Here is a 15630-nt window from a genome sequence, read left to right on the forward strand (position 1 = left end):
AGAACTCCGTCAATGAAACTTTTACCCTGATGACATCTCAAATCATCTTTACATCCTTCAGTTTTCCGTTTGACCTTCCCCTGCACAATCAGAATACCTCTCTGTCTCTCCTTGCCCATACGCTAATCTCCTCTTCACCTCCCGTCCCTCCTCCATGCCATCTAACGGCAGAATTATAGCACTTACAGATTAATTACTGCAGATGAGAGGGTGGCTGAAAGGATGGCGAGATAGACGGATGGATGGATAAATGAAGGAGAGTGACAAAGGAACAGTGAAAGAGGCCATATTTATAGCGGTGCAACTCATTCATCACGAGCCCATTAAACCAAATGGACTGGGTGACTGCAGTGTCACTGGCAGGGCAGACTGACACACAGGTGGCAGAGGGCTTTGCTTGTGTGTGTCAGTCTGGTTTCTACCTGCCAACTTGGTTTGATGATCGAATGATTAATGAGCCACTGGACTACAGCTGGCACAGCAATTCGTGATCAAGTCTGGGAGCAATGAGAGCACGTGCTTGTGCGTGCTCTGCTCTCCTTGTGCATGCGTGTGTTAGTATGTCATCAAGAGAGTGAATTGTGTTTGCCTTCTTCATTATTTTGAGAATAAAAAACACAAAGAGAGAGAGAGAGAGAGAGAGAGAGAAAGAGAGAGAAGGTTTAAAAACGCCTCACTCTGCTATTTTGAGAGGCGCAGCACAGGAGATCAGTGAAATTTATAGCTCCCTAATTTTAATGTTTGGCTCTCATTTACGGCTGCCGAAGCATGAGCCAGGGGAGGGAGAGTGAGAAAAATGAAACAGTGATCCTGGGAGGATGAAGACATCATTAAATGCCAGTAACGTCCGCAGATAAACCAGAGGAAAGTGGTTAGCTGGCCGCGGTAAAACACTAGAGGACAGCCAGCAGAAGACTGGAGGCCATTTGAGTCTTCATGGTTGGTCAGCAGAGCTTAAATATTGAAGCACTTTTACAGGATTGAGAGAGGCAGGTGTTAGATCTCTGGGAAACACGGAGGAGACTGAGGTGCTTAATGACAATTAGCTTTGGGAAGATGCACTGAAACTTAATCTTTTACAGTACTGATTACCTGCCAAAAACTATTATCAGTAATGTAACTCTAAATATACTGACCTCTCTGACCTACCACCAGTTACTGTGACTCTGAAACATTGACACGAACGTAAAGCTAGACAAACACACAGGGAAAAAAAAGCCAAGGTAGAAATGTTGGCAGACAGTTACAATGCCGTAGAATAGGCCAACAATAAATCCCATCTTTTTAAAGCTCATAATGTTCAGCTTTTTGAACACTGCATCAGATAGGTGTTGATTCATGTCACAAGCTGGCTCACAGAGCGTGACAGGAAGCAGTCCATGCAAGAAATCTTCTTTGGATTAAAGTAAAATATATCAGCCATTTAATCTTTAAAGGGACAGTTCACCGAAAAATCAAAAAAATACATTTTGACTCTTATCTGTAGTGCTATTTATCAGTCTAGATTGTTCTGCTGTGAGTTGCAAAGTGTTAGAGATATCTGTCGTAGAGATGTCTGCCTTCTCTCAAATATTATAAAACTAGATGGCACTCGGCTTGTGGTGCTCAAAGTGTCAGAAAGATACAGTTGAAAAACTCAACAGCAATGTCTCTCTCCAGAAATCATGACCACAATCTACTCCTGCCAACCGTATTCTGATGGAGAAGGAAGTGTACATCAACTTCTAACTCACGTAGCACAACTTAGCTTTCAAACGTTACAGCTCAAAGAGAATGCCATTCATTTTTATAATTGCCCTGAAATGAGTACAAGCTTTTGTCTATTAGTAGTTGCACGCTTCCCTCTGTGTGCTGATACGACTGGCTGGTATAGATTGTTAGAAAGAAAATAGTTCCTGCTCACAACAAGCTCTGTGGATTATCTTGAGTAACCAGGTCATGATTTCTGGAAAGAGACATAGCTGTTCATTTTATTAGATTTTTTTGGCACTTTGAGCACCAAAAGTCAGGCATCATCTTTAACCCTCTGCAACTCACAAAAAAACAGTCTAGATTGATATATGGCACCATAGTTACAGGTTACGTGTTCATGTTTGATTTGGGGGTGAACCGTTCCTTTAAGCTGCAACAGATGGCAGTTTTGTTTTAAGCGGATACAAAGCTGTGAACGCTGTGTCTGGAGAGGGTACTCAACTCAATTGCAGCACTACCACAGGACTAAACCCCTAAATGTTCCCTGAATATATTGACAGGTTAGTTTTTAAAACTCAGGAAAAAGGTAATCTGTAGGCCACTTTGAGTTGTTATAAATTTGGTCAAAGTGTTCTGGCTCAGGCAAACTTTATAAGCCTTACCAAGTCATAGCCTGCGTTAGGGGTGCAAATACCATTTTCATTAGCAGTCAGTGTGCTTATTATTTTCTTGATGGAGAACTTTGGTTTATAAAATGTCCTAAAATAGTGGAAAAATGTCCATTCTCATTTGCCAGAGCCTAAGGAGACAGCTCCAAATAGCTTATTTTGTCCGACCAACAATCTAAAATCCCCAGACTACTCAGTTTACTCCCACAGAAGGCTGAGAGGGGTTTTTTTTGCATGTTGCTTTAAATATATTTAAATGATTAATCAATAATAAGAACTGTTGCCGCGTAATTTTATTGAAAATTAACATTTTGAATCATCTTGTTTAGTTTCATATTTTGCAATTTGATGCAATTTATCCACTTGGTAAGAGACTGTTATATAATTTTTTGGTAAATTTTTGACTTTTTATATGAGATGGACTGATTTTACTGATAACACGTTAAGAATTATGACTTTATAATGAAAGGAAACATGGATTTTGGGTTGGATGGATTGGATTAAGACCATCATGTGAGCTTATGTGCTTTTATATTCTTAGATGTGTGTAAACTTGCGTACAACTACATCGACATGAATACGTTCAGTGCACATCTACATGCTTGTGTGTGTCTATGTGTGAACATACATGCTGGAAGCAGCTGCGGACGCTGGGTTCAATGTTGGAACCTCCGAAGGCGGCCACCTCCCCGAGCTGCCTTGGTACCTGGATGGCTTCATGCAGCAGTAGACCAAGCTGCCTCTGGTCACATGTGTCACCTGCCGACGCCACCTGGCTAAAGAGGTCTGAGGGGGAAGGGGGAGGTGGATGAGGCGGAGAGAGGAGGAAAAAAAGAGAAAGGAGTGAGAGAAAGAGTCAAAGCATGTGGGTGATATTTAAAATAAAAGACATAAGTATAAATAGATGTAGAGGGAGAAAGTGTGATGGTAAGTGGGAGAGAGAGTTAATGTGTGTAAATGCGGGTAGGAGGTGGTAGGGAGGACACAGAAAAAAATCAGCAAAAAGATGCATTTTTTAATCTTTCTGTCTTACTTCTCACATGCCAGACTCTTTCTCCTCTAATCTCTCTCTCCCTGCCTGCAACACTCCGCCACATTCTCCAGCAGATTGACAGAGCTGCACTGGATATGGATGCCTGCCCAGTGACACCCAGGCTCGGCCAGTTAACACGTTATATTTTAGACTAAGTTATGGAACATCTCCAGGGCTCATGCACAAACTGAGCAAAGAGAGCAGAGAGGGTAATCTGGGGAAAGAGGGGAGGGGGAGGGAGAAATGAAGGGCATGACAGGTCTTTCTGCTCTGCTTGCAGCTGACTTTGATCTCTGTATGAGGCCTGGCCCCGATGCCAGCTCCTGTTAAGTGTGTGTGCGCGCGTGGTACATGCAAACACCAGCAATGACGTGTGTCTGTGACCCCCTTCCTTCACACGACTCGTGTGTCATCTCACTGATCAACACCCACATCTCCGTCTCACTATTTCTGCTACAAGATTACATTTGACATGCGCAACTGTCACAAAAGAGTGTCGAATGGCAGCATGCCTGGTTAGGTGTGTGTGTGTGTGTTGCAGTGTAGCTATATGCATGGGACTGACAGCCAATGAGACTCTAAAAGAGTAAAGGAGGAACGACGCAATCAAGCGTGCTTGATACCCTTCTCAGGCTAATAGAAACTGCCAGTGGAACGAATAGGCTCAGGGATGCCATGGCAAGAGAAAGGGAGGAGAGAGAGGAAGAGGGGAAGGAGGATGCAGAAAAGAAGGGAAGCAAGAGTAAGTAAGATAGGACAGAAGACAAAGTGGCACTGTTGGATGGATGAACAATGGTGTGAGCTGTGACAGCAGAGGAAGATAGACAGAGAGAGATAAAGCAGCAGAAACAAAGAGCAGGAAGCCAAAATGACAGTCTCCTCCCTGTGCAGCAAGCCTATATTCACGCTCGCTAATCCTCAAAAATAAATCAGAATAGAAAATTAAATAAAGAACAGGGGAAGCGCGTAGGAGGTCTCTCATGCAATTAGACGGCCCGTTCTTCGGATCCTCTCTATCTCTCTGTGTCTGTGAGTTTGATTAATACTGCTGGGATTTCAGCAGTGCTGAAGCAGTCTGGGATGGACTCACCACAGACTGGCCTGTACAGTGGTGGTGGTGGGGGGGGCAGTGATGCAATGAAGTGCATGTGTACATCAGCAGATATCTTACTACTCCTACTTGTGAGCACTTACATTTGTATTTCTCCTCCAGGTGTCCTTTTGAAAGGGAGAGCAAACCGATCTTCATTGACAGGACACGGATCTTTCCACTGCGGCCACTGCAGGGACAAAACACACGGACATCAGACAAAAGTTATATTAATTGTGGGTGCATGTTTGTGTATAAACAACATGTTTATGTGTGTTCACTTCAGTTCAGATCTGAATTATATGCAGCAGCAGTGACATAAAATCATTACGTGCTTGGGAAGAGAATAATCGTGAAGTGTGTGTGTGCGCGTGTGTGTGTGTGTGTGTGTGTGTGTGTGTGTGTGTGCTCGCGCTCTTGTACTTCTATCATGGTGGGAGAGAGATGGTGAGATTATTATTTCATTTTCTGTGTACCCACAAATCATGTTTGAACTAGTAAGGATGTTGAACACACGTGATTACAGAGTATGTTCATGCTCTGTACACTTAGCCAAAAAGGGTTTCAAAAGGGTTTATCAAAAGGGCTGAGGTTCTTAGTGGAACCATTTACTTCTAAAGAACCCTTTGTAAGACTAAGGGTTCTTTTACAAAGAATGCTTTTTGGAATAAAGAGTTCTTAAAGGACGTGGAGAAGGTGTTTAAAAGATCCATCCATGCATGCATCCATCCATCCAGGTTGTGGTGGCAGCCTGCTGAGCAAAGCACTCCAGACATCCCTCTCTCCAGCAACACTTTTCAGCTCCTTTTGGGGGATCCTGAGGCATTACCAGGCCAGATGAGATATATAAGCCCTTCAGCATGTTCTGAGTCTGCCCCGGGGCCTCCTACCAGTTGGACGTGCATGGAAATATTAACAGGAGGCACCCAGGTGGCATCCTATCAGATGCCCAAACAACCTCAACTGAATCCCTTAAAAGATCTCCTCTCTCTCCTCACTCTCAAATAACTAAATGGTACTTTAAATGTATCTGGAATCCCCTTGTTCAATATATTTTATTTGTGTTCTGCCATAATTTATATATCTACCATTGTTCCATGCCACACAATGGTTAACTGTGTACCCTTTATTGAACAGAAACTATATTATTGGTTAATGGCTGGAGATACAGAACTTTCTAGCTGTCACTGAGCATCCTGGTAGAGTTGAGATCCACAGCGCCACTGAAACAGTAAAGGCAGTAGTAGTAGTGATTTCACAAAATGTGATTGTGAATCATGACTGTTATGGGTGGCGGTGGACCACATCAGCCCTGGAACCTCCGGAAGTCCAAGGCTGCTGGATATAGTTACCCTTGGTCTCAGGGTAAACTGTTAAACTAAAACCATGATAAGTGGAATATAAAAAGGTTCTCAGTGGAACTCCCAGATTGGGCTCTAAATCTAAGCCTTGAAATATAAAAGGGTTCATGGTAGGGCCTCCTGGGTGTGTTTTTGTTAGCACCCTCAGACTGTGGAAAAGTCCCCGGCAAGAGTCCTGAATAAGGTTTCAACAACATGAGATTTTCGCTGTACAATAATCGTCTTGGAAAATATTGCGGTTTCATGGTATCACAATATTACAGAAATATAAGCATTCAGAATGACCCTTAAAGGAATGAAAACAGAAGGGTTAGTTTTGGTTGAACAAATGTTTCATCACTATAATTAGGACTTCAAGCCAATTTTAAAAAAAATGTAAGCAAGTGTAGAAAGTCTCCCTTTTGAAAATAACTAAAACAAAGGTGAGAATTTTCATCCAGTTCATTTTTTCCAATATTGTAGATGAGCAAATGTCCACGATATGATAACCGTCAACTTTCATATCACCTTTCTATGTTGGAACCTATAAAGGATGGTCTAGGTATAACCCTTAATGTTGGGTTTCAGGTGAAACCCTGAAAGAGTACCAAGTGGAAACTTTATAAAAGATTTTATTTCGAACTAAAAACACAGTGTATAAGGACAAGCCAAAGAACCCTCTATGGTTCTAGTTGGCACCTTTTTTTCTAAGAGTGTAGGCCAGTGCAGAGTGTATTTGAACATGTTCATATGCATGTCTGGTCTCAACAAACACAGTGTGTAACAGCCATTCATGTTTCAACAGAGGCACTCACTGGTGCAAACTGTATAACATGTTGACATTGCCAGAATATGTGAGTGAAAGCATATGAGTTTGCAAATATGTATGACATATTCATTATGCATGGACGACATCAATACAGACAGATCTGAAGATACGAGAGCAGAGTGATGAGATGCATCAGTTCTGCTACTTTCATCCAATTTGATTTAAGACATTTCACACACTGTATTCGTGGTAAACAAACTTTATATATTATGGCAACACTGATGCATCTGTTACATTTTCAAAAGGCGAGGATGCAGGTGGTGATGACTTCCCACGTTTTATCATAATCTGTGACAATGCAGAAAAGACAGGAGGCTCATTCCTGCGCCCTAAATGTAGAACAGATGGCATACTCACGTGTCGTAAACGTTGAGCAGCCAGTTGAGACACATGTCAACGCAGAGCGGCACGTTGACCAGGTCTTTGTGCTCCTGCTCCAGGCCGTCGTAGATTGATGTCAGGCAGTTGATGACGTCAGGAACGGACAGCAGCTGATTGTTGTTGGTGAGTTTGTGCTGCTCAAAGGTGTTTTGGGCCACGCTGAGGTCCAACAGGTCCACTGCAGATGAAGAGGAGGGGAAGAGAGTGGGCAGAATGAGAGGAGATGGATGAAAAAAGCGAATAGAGGACAGAGTAGGAGAGAACCAATAAGGAGACAGAAACAAAAAGGATGGGGAGAAAAGTGAAGAAGAGAGGGGAGTGGAGTAAGGTTAACAAGGACAGAGAGAAGAAGAAACGAAAAAGTTTTGGAAAAAGGGGGTGACGGGGGACAAAGAGAAAAAAAAAGCGAGTCAGAGCCATTAGTAACCTTCCGACTTGCTCAATGGGCTTTCAGCGACAGCTCAGATTTTTCTAAAAATGCCAAATCTGAACAGAATGAGGAGCTGAAAATGGCACAGACTATTCATAGAGGCACTTAAAAAGTGCAGACTTGACTGATATTTTATCCAAAATAGTTCAAAACAACTAACTGCAAGTACGCAGGGAGTACAGACAGAACAGACGGATTATTGTGCTGAAATATTAATATGAGAGAGAAATCTTAACAGAAAAAGACAAATGAGGAAAAATGTCAGACTGAGAGCAGTCTAGTTTCTTTTAATTTAATTTGTCGGCTACATCTTCAATGAAAAAGAAAAAAAGGATCATATTTATATCAATATCTCAATTATGCTTCCATCATCTATATTTTAGCTATCATTTATGTGTCCTGAAAGAAGGAGAGGGGAACATTTTTAACAAGAGAAGATAATCATGTCCTTTGGGACAACATAAACAGAGTAGCCAGCTGCTCAAACACACAAAAACACACTGAGAAAAAACAAAGTAACTGAGAAATAGATAAAATACAACACATGTTCAGCAGCTGTTGTGTTGTTGATACTGCTAACAACACCCACACACAAACAGAAATTGTGTCTAATTGAAATACCATGTTATTTATAGTGTTTGCACCTGTTAGATCTCTGTTAGATAGAAATGTGGCATGATTAAAAATGTCGGGAGTTTTGACTACAATATGCAGATCTCTTCTCTTATTCTTGTCGAAGTTACATTTTTTTGATCCAGCACCTGTAAAAGTTTTTGGGATGTGTGTGCAACCTCCACTCTGCTTATTTATAGTGCTAGAACAACAAGACCTCTCCATCTTAACAAGTCATTTTGATCGTTACTGAGAATTATTTTCTTAGGATAAGCAAAGTTCTATCTGCAGGATGAGTTTATTTTACCTGTTTGAAATTTCTGTATGAGTTACTATGAACCAAATTAATACTTCATATTGATTCTGAGACAGACTTGAGCATGTAGTGTATTTGCATTAGAAAATATAAAGTATACTAAAAGTAGACAGCATGCACACCAACTACGACAGATTTTTGAACGTGCTGTTGATGCAGACCACTCTCCCACTATCTAATTGCACAGTTGCTCATGTAATTCTGTGCACTATCTTACAGCATGTAGTGCATACTGTATAGAGTATGTATGGATCTGGACACAGCTTATGTGTTCTGTTCTACTGCGTTGTTCTGACTTTTTCTGTTTTGTATTGAGATAATGACACTCCTCGAAGTGATGAGATGAAATTAGCTGAAGGACTAGATTGGCACTTTGGCAAATGTGCTGATTCACTTTCTTGCTGAGTGAGATGAGAAGATCAATACCACTCTCATATCTGTTTAATATGAGGCAGCCGTTTGGCTTAGCTTAGCACAATGACTGGAAACGGGGGGAAACAGCTAGCCTGTAGAACACATATTAACGTGTTATGTCTCGTCTGTTTATGTCTGCAAGAAAGCAAATGCACGTATGTTCCAAAATGTCAAACTTCTCCCTTCAGTACAATTGCAATGAATGAACTGCCAACTCAAAACATGGGTAAAATTAGTACCTTGAATGCATTTGGGATGCTGTGCTTTTACATAGAATTACAGACTTATCAAAGGGACATTTCACCCCAAAATAAAAATACAGATTTGTCCTCTTACCTGTAGTGCTATATATCAGTCTTGATCAATTTGGTGTGAGTTGCCAACTGTTGGAGATATCGGCTGTAGAGATGTCTGACTTCTCTCAAATATAGTGACACTACATGGCACTTGGCTTGTGGTGCTCAAAGTGCCAAAAAACACATTAAAAACTCAACAGCAATCTCTCACGTAGGAACTATTTTCTCTCTACGGAACTACAACCACAATAAGGTCTGTAGATTATCTTGGGCAACTGGGTCATGATTTCTGGAAAAAGACATTGATGTTGAGTTTTTTTTTATGTATTTTTTGTCACTTTGAGCACTACAAGCTGAGTGAGATCTAAATCTAATACACTGGAGAGAAGGCAGACATTCCTATGGCTGAAATCACCCACACTGAGCAACTTACACAAGAATCATCTAGACTGATAAATGGTGTTACAGGTAAGAGGGAAAAATGTATTTTTTAATTTTGGAGTGTACTGTCCATTTAAAGGCAGGCTCCGTTCCTGATGGGACTCTTATGTCATGCTTTGTTGAAGATCCACTGAAAAGATCAAACAGTTGCCCCAAACTCTGTTCAAAACATGTAGACCGTGCTATGTGGTGAAACAAATACACAGAGTGTTTTCTGCAGCAGATGTTTAATTAGCATGGATATAGAACAATAACAACTCTTGTAGACCTACTCCATATAATGTATTTCCATCCAACAGCTACTAAAAGGTTCAAAAACTTTTACAGATATACTAGGGAGTGAAACAATGGACAAAGTTTTTACGAGGAATGAACCCTCAATTGCTCTGCTCATCTCTCCCTCTGACCTCTTTCCACAAACCGTTTAAACTCCCTCTCCTACAGCCCTCATCTCGCTCACCTCTCCTCCCCACTTAAGTCTCCTCATTTGCCCTGTTGCGTGCTCCTTGTCAACACCTCCATGGCTCCTTGCCTTATGTTACCCCTCTTTTCCCCAGACAGCACTAATTACTGGGGTGTATCCACGTGGAGCGGGCACAGCGGGTGCAGCCATTGCTGTCAAAAAGCAAAAACTTTTTTTTCTCTCTAGCTTAGATATGAAGCTACGAGATATGAGAGGATGTGGCACATTAGCGGGATGCCAAGCAAGCTCGTTTGTGCTTCACCGGCCCCCTGGCATAGACTTAACCCAATTAGACGTTTTATAGTATCCCTGTCATGTGTGTCTGTGTGTGTGTGCCATCTCTCACACACACATTTACAAAACATTCATACAGGCGCACACACGGGTCTCCCAGCAAAGATTCCACATGAATCCAGGCTAATAACTACTGATCCTGCTGCTCTGTGTGTGTGTCTGTGTGTGTGTGTGTGTGTGTGTGTGTGTGCGTGTGTTTGTATGCGCCTGTTTTGCGCTGTGACTGTTCTAATCTAATGGATGAAATTGAATTGCAGTGCCCCAAGTCGAAATCACTCAGGCTAATGCATTCCCATCACAAACACACGCATGCGATCAGAGAGCCAATATGAGATAGCAAACTAAAATTCCTGAATCATTCAAACTCATTAACAACCAACCAACACAATAACACACTTTGATACCCACAATTATCCTGGTCCACGGGCCCACGCTGCATACACACCTACATGCTATACTTTGTTTGTTTCATGCATGCAGAGCAAACTTCCTACAAACAGCAGGATGTAAATGAGCAGTGTGGGCTCGCACTGTGTGTTGCTATAATAATGTCAACAGCTGGATAATAGTTAACATTTGTCACCATTATTACACTGTAGCGAGCGCAGCTGCCATGCAAACCTCACAAAGGGGGGAGTCTGCATGCACCTGCAGTGTGTGTGAGGATGTGTGTGTGTGTGTGTGTGTGTGTGGATGGGGTTGATAGCCACCTGAGACTGTAGGTAATAGCCGACTTTTATCAAAGCCTCCATTAGAAACGACAAAACAGCAGCTCTTGCGTTGGAAATTTTAAAAAAGCACAGCGTAAAAAAATCCCACCTGTGTACACCAAATGAGGCTGTGCTCAACAGGCTTAACACAATCACCAGCTGTGACTGTGCATGGTCACAATCACTCACACATCCACACTTGACACACTGTGTGTAATTTTAAAGCCAAAATTTCCTTGGCTCCTGCGCAGTTTCTGGCACAGCATCTGGCAGAGCTTCAAATCATTACTGCATCCCCTTGTTGCACCCAGACTTCAAAAGAAGCAGACCACAACTGTAGGTAGGTATTAAGGTGTGCGTGCGTGTGCGTGCATGTGCGTGCGTGTGCGTGCTTGTGCGTGCGTGTGCATGCGTGCGTGTGTGTATGTGGGTACTTACAGCACAGTGCTTTCTGTAGTCTGCGGATCTTCATGGCTGTTCGGTATGCTGAGAATCGCACATTGTTCAAGTCCGCTACAGGGATAAAGACAGGGATGAAAGGTAGATGGACAAAAAGAAAACGGAGGCAGAAAATCAGAAAACAAAGTGCAACAGAAATCTGGCTACTGGGTAACATAAGCAGGACCTCTACCTTCAATGAAAGCTGTCTTTTTGTTAGTTATTGTCTATGGAGATGACCGAGGGGAGGGGTGGCTAATGTGGACTGTGTAATTAGGTTAGTGAGTTCGGTCTCAGCGGGGGCCGGTGCTATTTGTTGAGCTGCTGGCCTACAGCAAACGTTCCCAAAGTTTCACAGCTTATTACTTATCCGGCTGCTCATTAAAGAACGGTCATACTAGCCACCCCGCTGGGACAGACACATGCATATGGATATTAACAGGGGGCAGGAGAGGGAGCGAAAAGATCAAGGTGCAATTTTCATCAAGTTAAAGAGTAAACTAAGTAGAGAGAAATGGGTCTGCAACATTTTGTCGATCCCTCACAAGAAAACTGTGCGCACACTAGAAAACTTTGCATTAAAACTTTTTACTGAAGAAATGCTGTAAATAGTGTTCCCACACATTTTAACAATGGATTTTCAAAACATAACATTTTACCCAATTGCCATGACTTTATCTAAGTAGTATAACATAGTTAGGCCTATATAGTAATCACTGGGTGTGATCATGTAGCTCTGACTCCAGTGTGCCCTTTACAAGGTGCTGTGGCAAAAAGGAAGCATAAAATATGGAATGAAATGCCTTTGTGTCCACACATACAACTGACATCAAACAGTGGCTACGGCAGGCGTGAAACATGTGCCAAAGGTGGCGGTCTGTTGAGCGGCCTTTTGGTTGTTTTTTCCCTTTAGCATGGCTGACCAGAGCCATTTTCCATGTTGCCAACATCTTATGTTTCAGTGCAGCAAGGGTCTGCCTCTCTCGAGCAGTGTGTTACATTTGTTGTTTGATAGCCATACATGATTAAACACGCCCTTCCTAGGCATTTGTGAATGAGTAAACTGCTGGCGCTTGCTAAATTTACTCGCTCTTCAGACATTCCCCTCGCCAACTAGCTGCATATGCCAATGTGAATGCAGCACAGCACTAGATTTTAAATCGGTTCTACAAGGAGCATATTTCATGTAATGTCAGGTTTTTTTTGGGATATATGTAAACATGTTTTCAACAATAGCAGAGGCAATGTATACTTAAAACATATGTGAAACATTCTTTTCATTTGAAATCATTTTCAGACCTGGAGAGCAGTTTTTCTAATTTTATTACCTCCAAGAATTTCATGAACATGGGGAACCCTGTATAAAACAGCTCAGTGAATTATCAGGACTGACGGGAACATGGTTTCTGGACAGAATGTTGATGTTGAATTTTTTTTAATGAGATGTATTACTACTTGGAGCAGCACAAAAAACTCACCTCCATTGTTTTGGAGTGGAGGAAATCTCAAAGTCAGTGTGTGCAACAGAGTGGTGCAGAGATGACATTTATTTGTAGGCCAATGCAGAAATGAACACCCCCCTAGTTCCCTTTAAATAAAGCCACTGGATTTTAGATTATTGCAAAAACAGGCCAACAGAAATATATTACTTACACGTTTTGTTCAGCAATATAATCTTTGGAAATGAACAAAACTTTTGTCATTTTTTAAGTGTATATGCAACAGCTAATTCTGTAGTTTAGGTTGATAACGTTTAATGTCTCCACCATACTACAAAAAATGAAAATCTTTTAGGCTTGTGTTAACTACAGATCTTATTTCAGGCATCTAACCATAAACCCATTCAAAAAGCCCATTGACTTCCAGACCAGGGAACCAAGACTGCTAAAATGCTGACTTTCAGCGTTCCAGGACTCATTCCTACAGCACTCTATATCTTAAAACAGGCCAGCTGAAACCCAAACTTTCTGAGAGACTTTGGGGTCAAGATTATTTCAGGATTTTTAAGACAGAGTGAATGTGTGTTTCTCACCTAGTGACTGGTAGAGCTCTGTCATCTTTGGATGGTCCCAGCAGGTCGTCTGTGTCTGATGACTGAAAACCACCACAAGAGAGGAGAACCATTAGACTGAGAAACACAACAAACACCAAAGCTGACAAACAGAACAGAACAGGAGCCACTGAAGTCAAAACCCACACACACAGATACTGACAAACGCCCTCAAGGCTTATCACAAAAGAAAATGACAGACAAAACTACTTTAAAAGCTAAGGTACACAAAAACATACACACAAAATAGCATGACCCAAAAACCTGGGCACAGTTGGAATCGCGCGCAAGCGAACATCATTATTATCATCATCACTTGATGTGTGCAAACATTTTTCAGGGGTTCATGGCAAACTCTTTTGTTTTTGCATGCAATTTAAGGACAGAGGTCACAGATTCTTCCATAAATCCACAAATCATAAATCGCACACAAAAGCCAAAAAGGCTTTCTGAAAGAAACAGCAAGAAAATACACACACACACACACACATACATGCGAACATGAATAATAGGGGACTATCTAAGTGTACTATCCAAGAGGGAACCTTTATTAGCAGTCATTTTAAAAATACAAAACTAGAATTGAAAATTTACTTTTGAGGTCTTCTTTCACAATATTACTGCAAATGTGATTTTTACAATTTTTTAAAGAAATTGCCAAGAGGGGACCTGAAGCCTTGAGCGACGTCTGCCTATCAAAGGGGGGACATCCATATACTGCAGTCAAACTGGTTTATCCTGGTTCTCTCACCTATAGAGTNCACACACACACACACACACACACACACACACATAGACGCATACTGTGAATCTCTCTCATCACTACAGCATCTGTCTTTTCAAACACATGGGACATAAAAATGAAGGGACCAAGTCTCAACTCCCTGTTTACATTTCTGCTTCAGACAGAAGCTCACAAATACAGGCGCTCATGCACACACATACAAAACAACATGAACAAACCAAAACCACTGAAAAACCAACACTATAAAAATAAATAAAATACAACCGCACTACAACTGATCAAACATGGTTGCCTTCACACGCAGGGCAGCAAAGAATCTGACTTTCCTCAAGTTGCAGCTGCCAATCAGTGCATCTATTTGAGCTCTGCTGGCCGTGATGTAGCTGTGTGTGTGTTTGTGTGTGTATTTCAAGACGTCTGGCTGTCAGAGGCCGCACTCAGATCTGTGAGGAATATTTGAGAAGATTTCAGGGAGACTTTTTTTTTTTTTTTTTTTTTTTAAATAAAGTCTGTTTTGAATGCAGATGCTCCCCTGTGGTTTCTGCGACGGCTCGGTCTCCGCTGACAGGCAGCAGGAAGTGAAGTGGAGTGCTGACAGTGAACTGAGGTGCTGAAGTGGACGGCAGGAGCCCTCCTCGTACGCGGATGTTCATCACTATTCAACGGCCATACAGACGATGACCCCTTTCACACCTGCAAGACATCACTAATGCCTGGGCCTTCTGGTGCTGAGGACAGGCCCGTGTTTTACTTTTCAAAGAGCTCGCCTGAATGATAAACGGTTTCAATGAATCCGAGTCGGGGGATTTGCTAATATGTATAAGAATGTTGGCGATCCAGGATCATTGGTCAACAGCTATTACCATAAAAGATTTTTGTCACTGAAGTGTAGAAGGGTACATCAGAGACAAGACAGAGCCGGTACAATGATGGGACACACAATCGACTCAGTACACACAAAATCTGTATCGTATTTACACACATACAAACCTTCCATCAACAAAAAGATTAGAAAGCTTGTGCTTATATCCACAACTCATGAATGCCATAATGAGGACAGCTGAGTTGTCAGGTTCTACTGTACTCAACTCTTCCCTGTCAATGCATTCCCTTTGTAATGCCTAAGCAATCTTTTTGTTGTCCTGTATGTAGGAGGGAAAAATAGCAAACTGTTGGCACATTTACTACAAAGCTGCTACAGTTTAGATAACACAGCGGGAAACATTCCTAGGCGAGAGGAGAGGCATCAGAGAATATTAAAGAGTAGGAGACAAAAACAGGTTTTTTTGGCAGATATTTGAAAACTTCTTGGCGATAACAACAGAAGTACATCCATGGTGAACCATAAACCCAGTGCGAGGTTTGTCCAATCTACAGCTGCTTTCGCA

At 41.8% G+C, this 15630-nt stretch overlaps 1 protein-coding gene across 5 annotated transcripts in view; it reads right to left on the bottom strand.

The window, feature by feature from the left end:
- Positions 1-15630, bottom strand: part of utrn (utrophin) — a 239026-nt gene that overhangs the window by 49252 nt on the left and 174144 nt on the right. For all 5 annotated transcript variants that reach the window (XM_042503021.1, XM_042503022.1, XM_042503024.1 and 2 more), the window contains 5 exons: positions 13480-13541; positions 11448-11522; positions 7010-7211; positions 4588-4673; positions 2989-3146 (listed from right to left, as the gene is read on the bottom strand). In XM_042503021.1, coding sequence (XP_042358955.1) covers positions 2989-3146; positions 4588-4673; positions 7010-7211; positions 11448-11522; positions 13480-13541 — 583 coding nt within the window. The remainder of the gene's footprint in view (positions 1-2988; positions 3147-4587; positions 4674-7009; positions 7212-11447; positions 11523-13479; positions 13542-15630) is intronic.

Source organism: Plectropomus leopardus, chromosome 16 (genome assembly GCF_008729295.1).
Source record: "Plectropomus leopardus isolate mb chromosome 16, YSFRI_Pleo_2.0, whole genome shotgun sequence".
In the NCBI taxonomy this organism is placed as follows: domain Eukaryota; kingdom Metazoa; phylum Chordata; class Actinopteri; order Perciformes; family Serranidae; genus Plectropomus; species Plectropomus leopardus.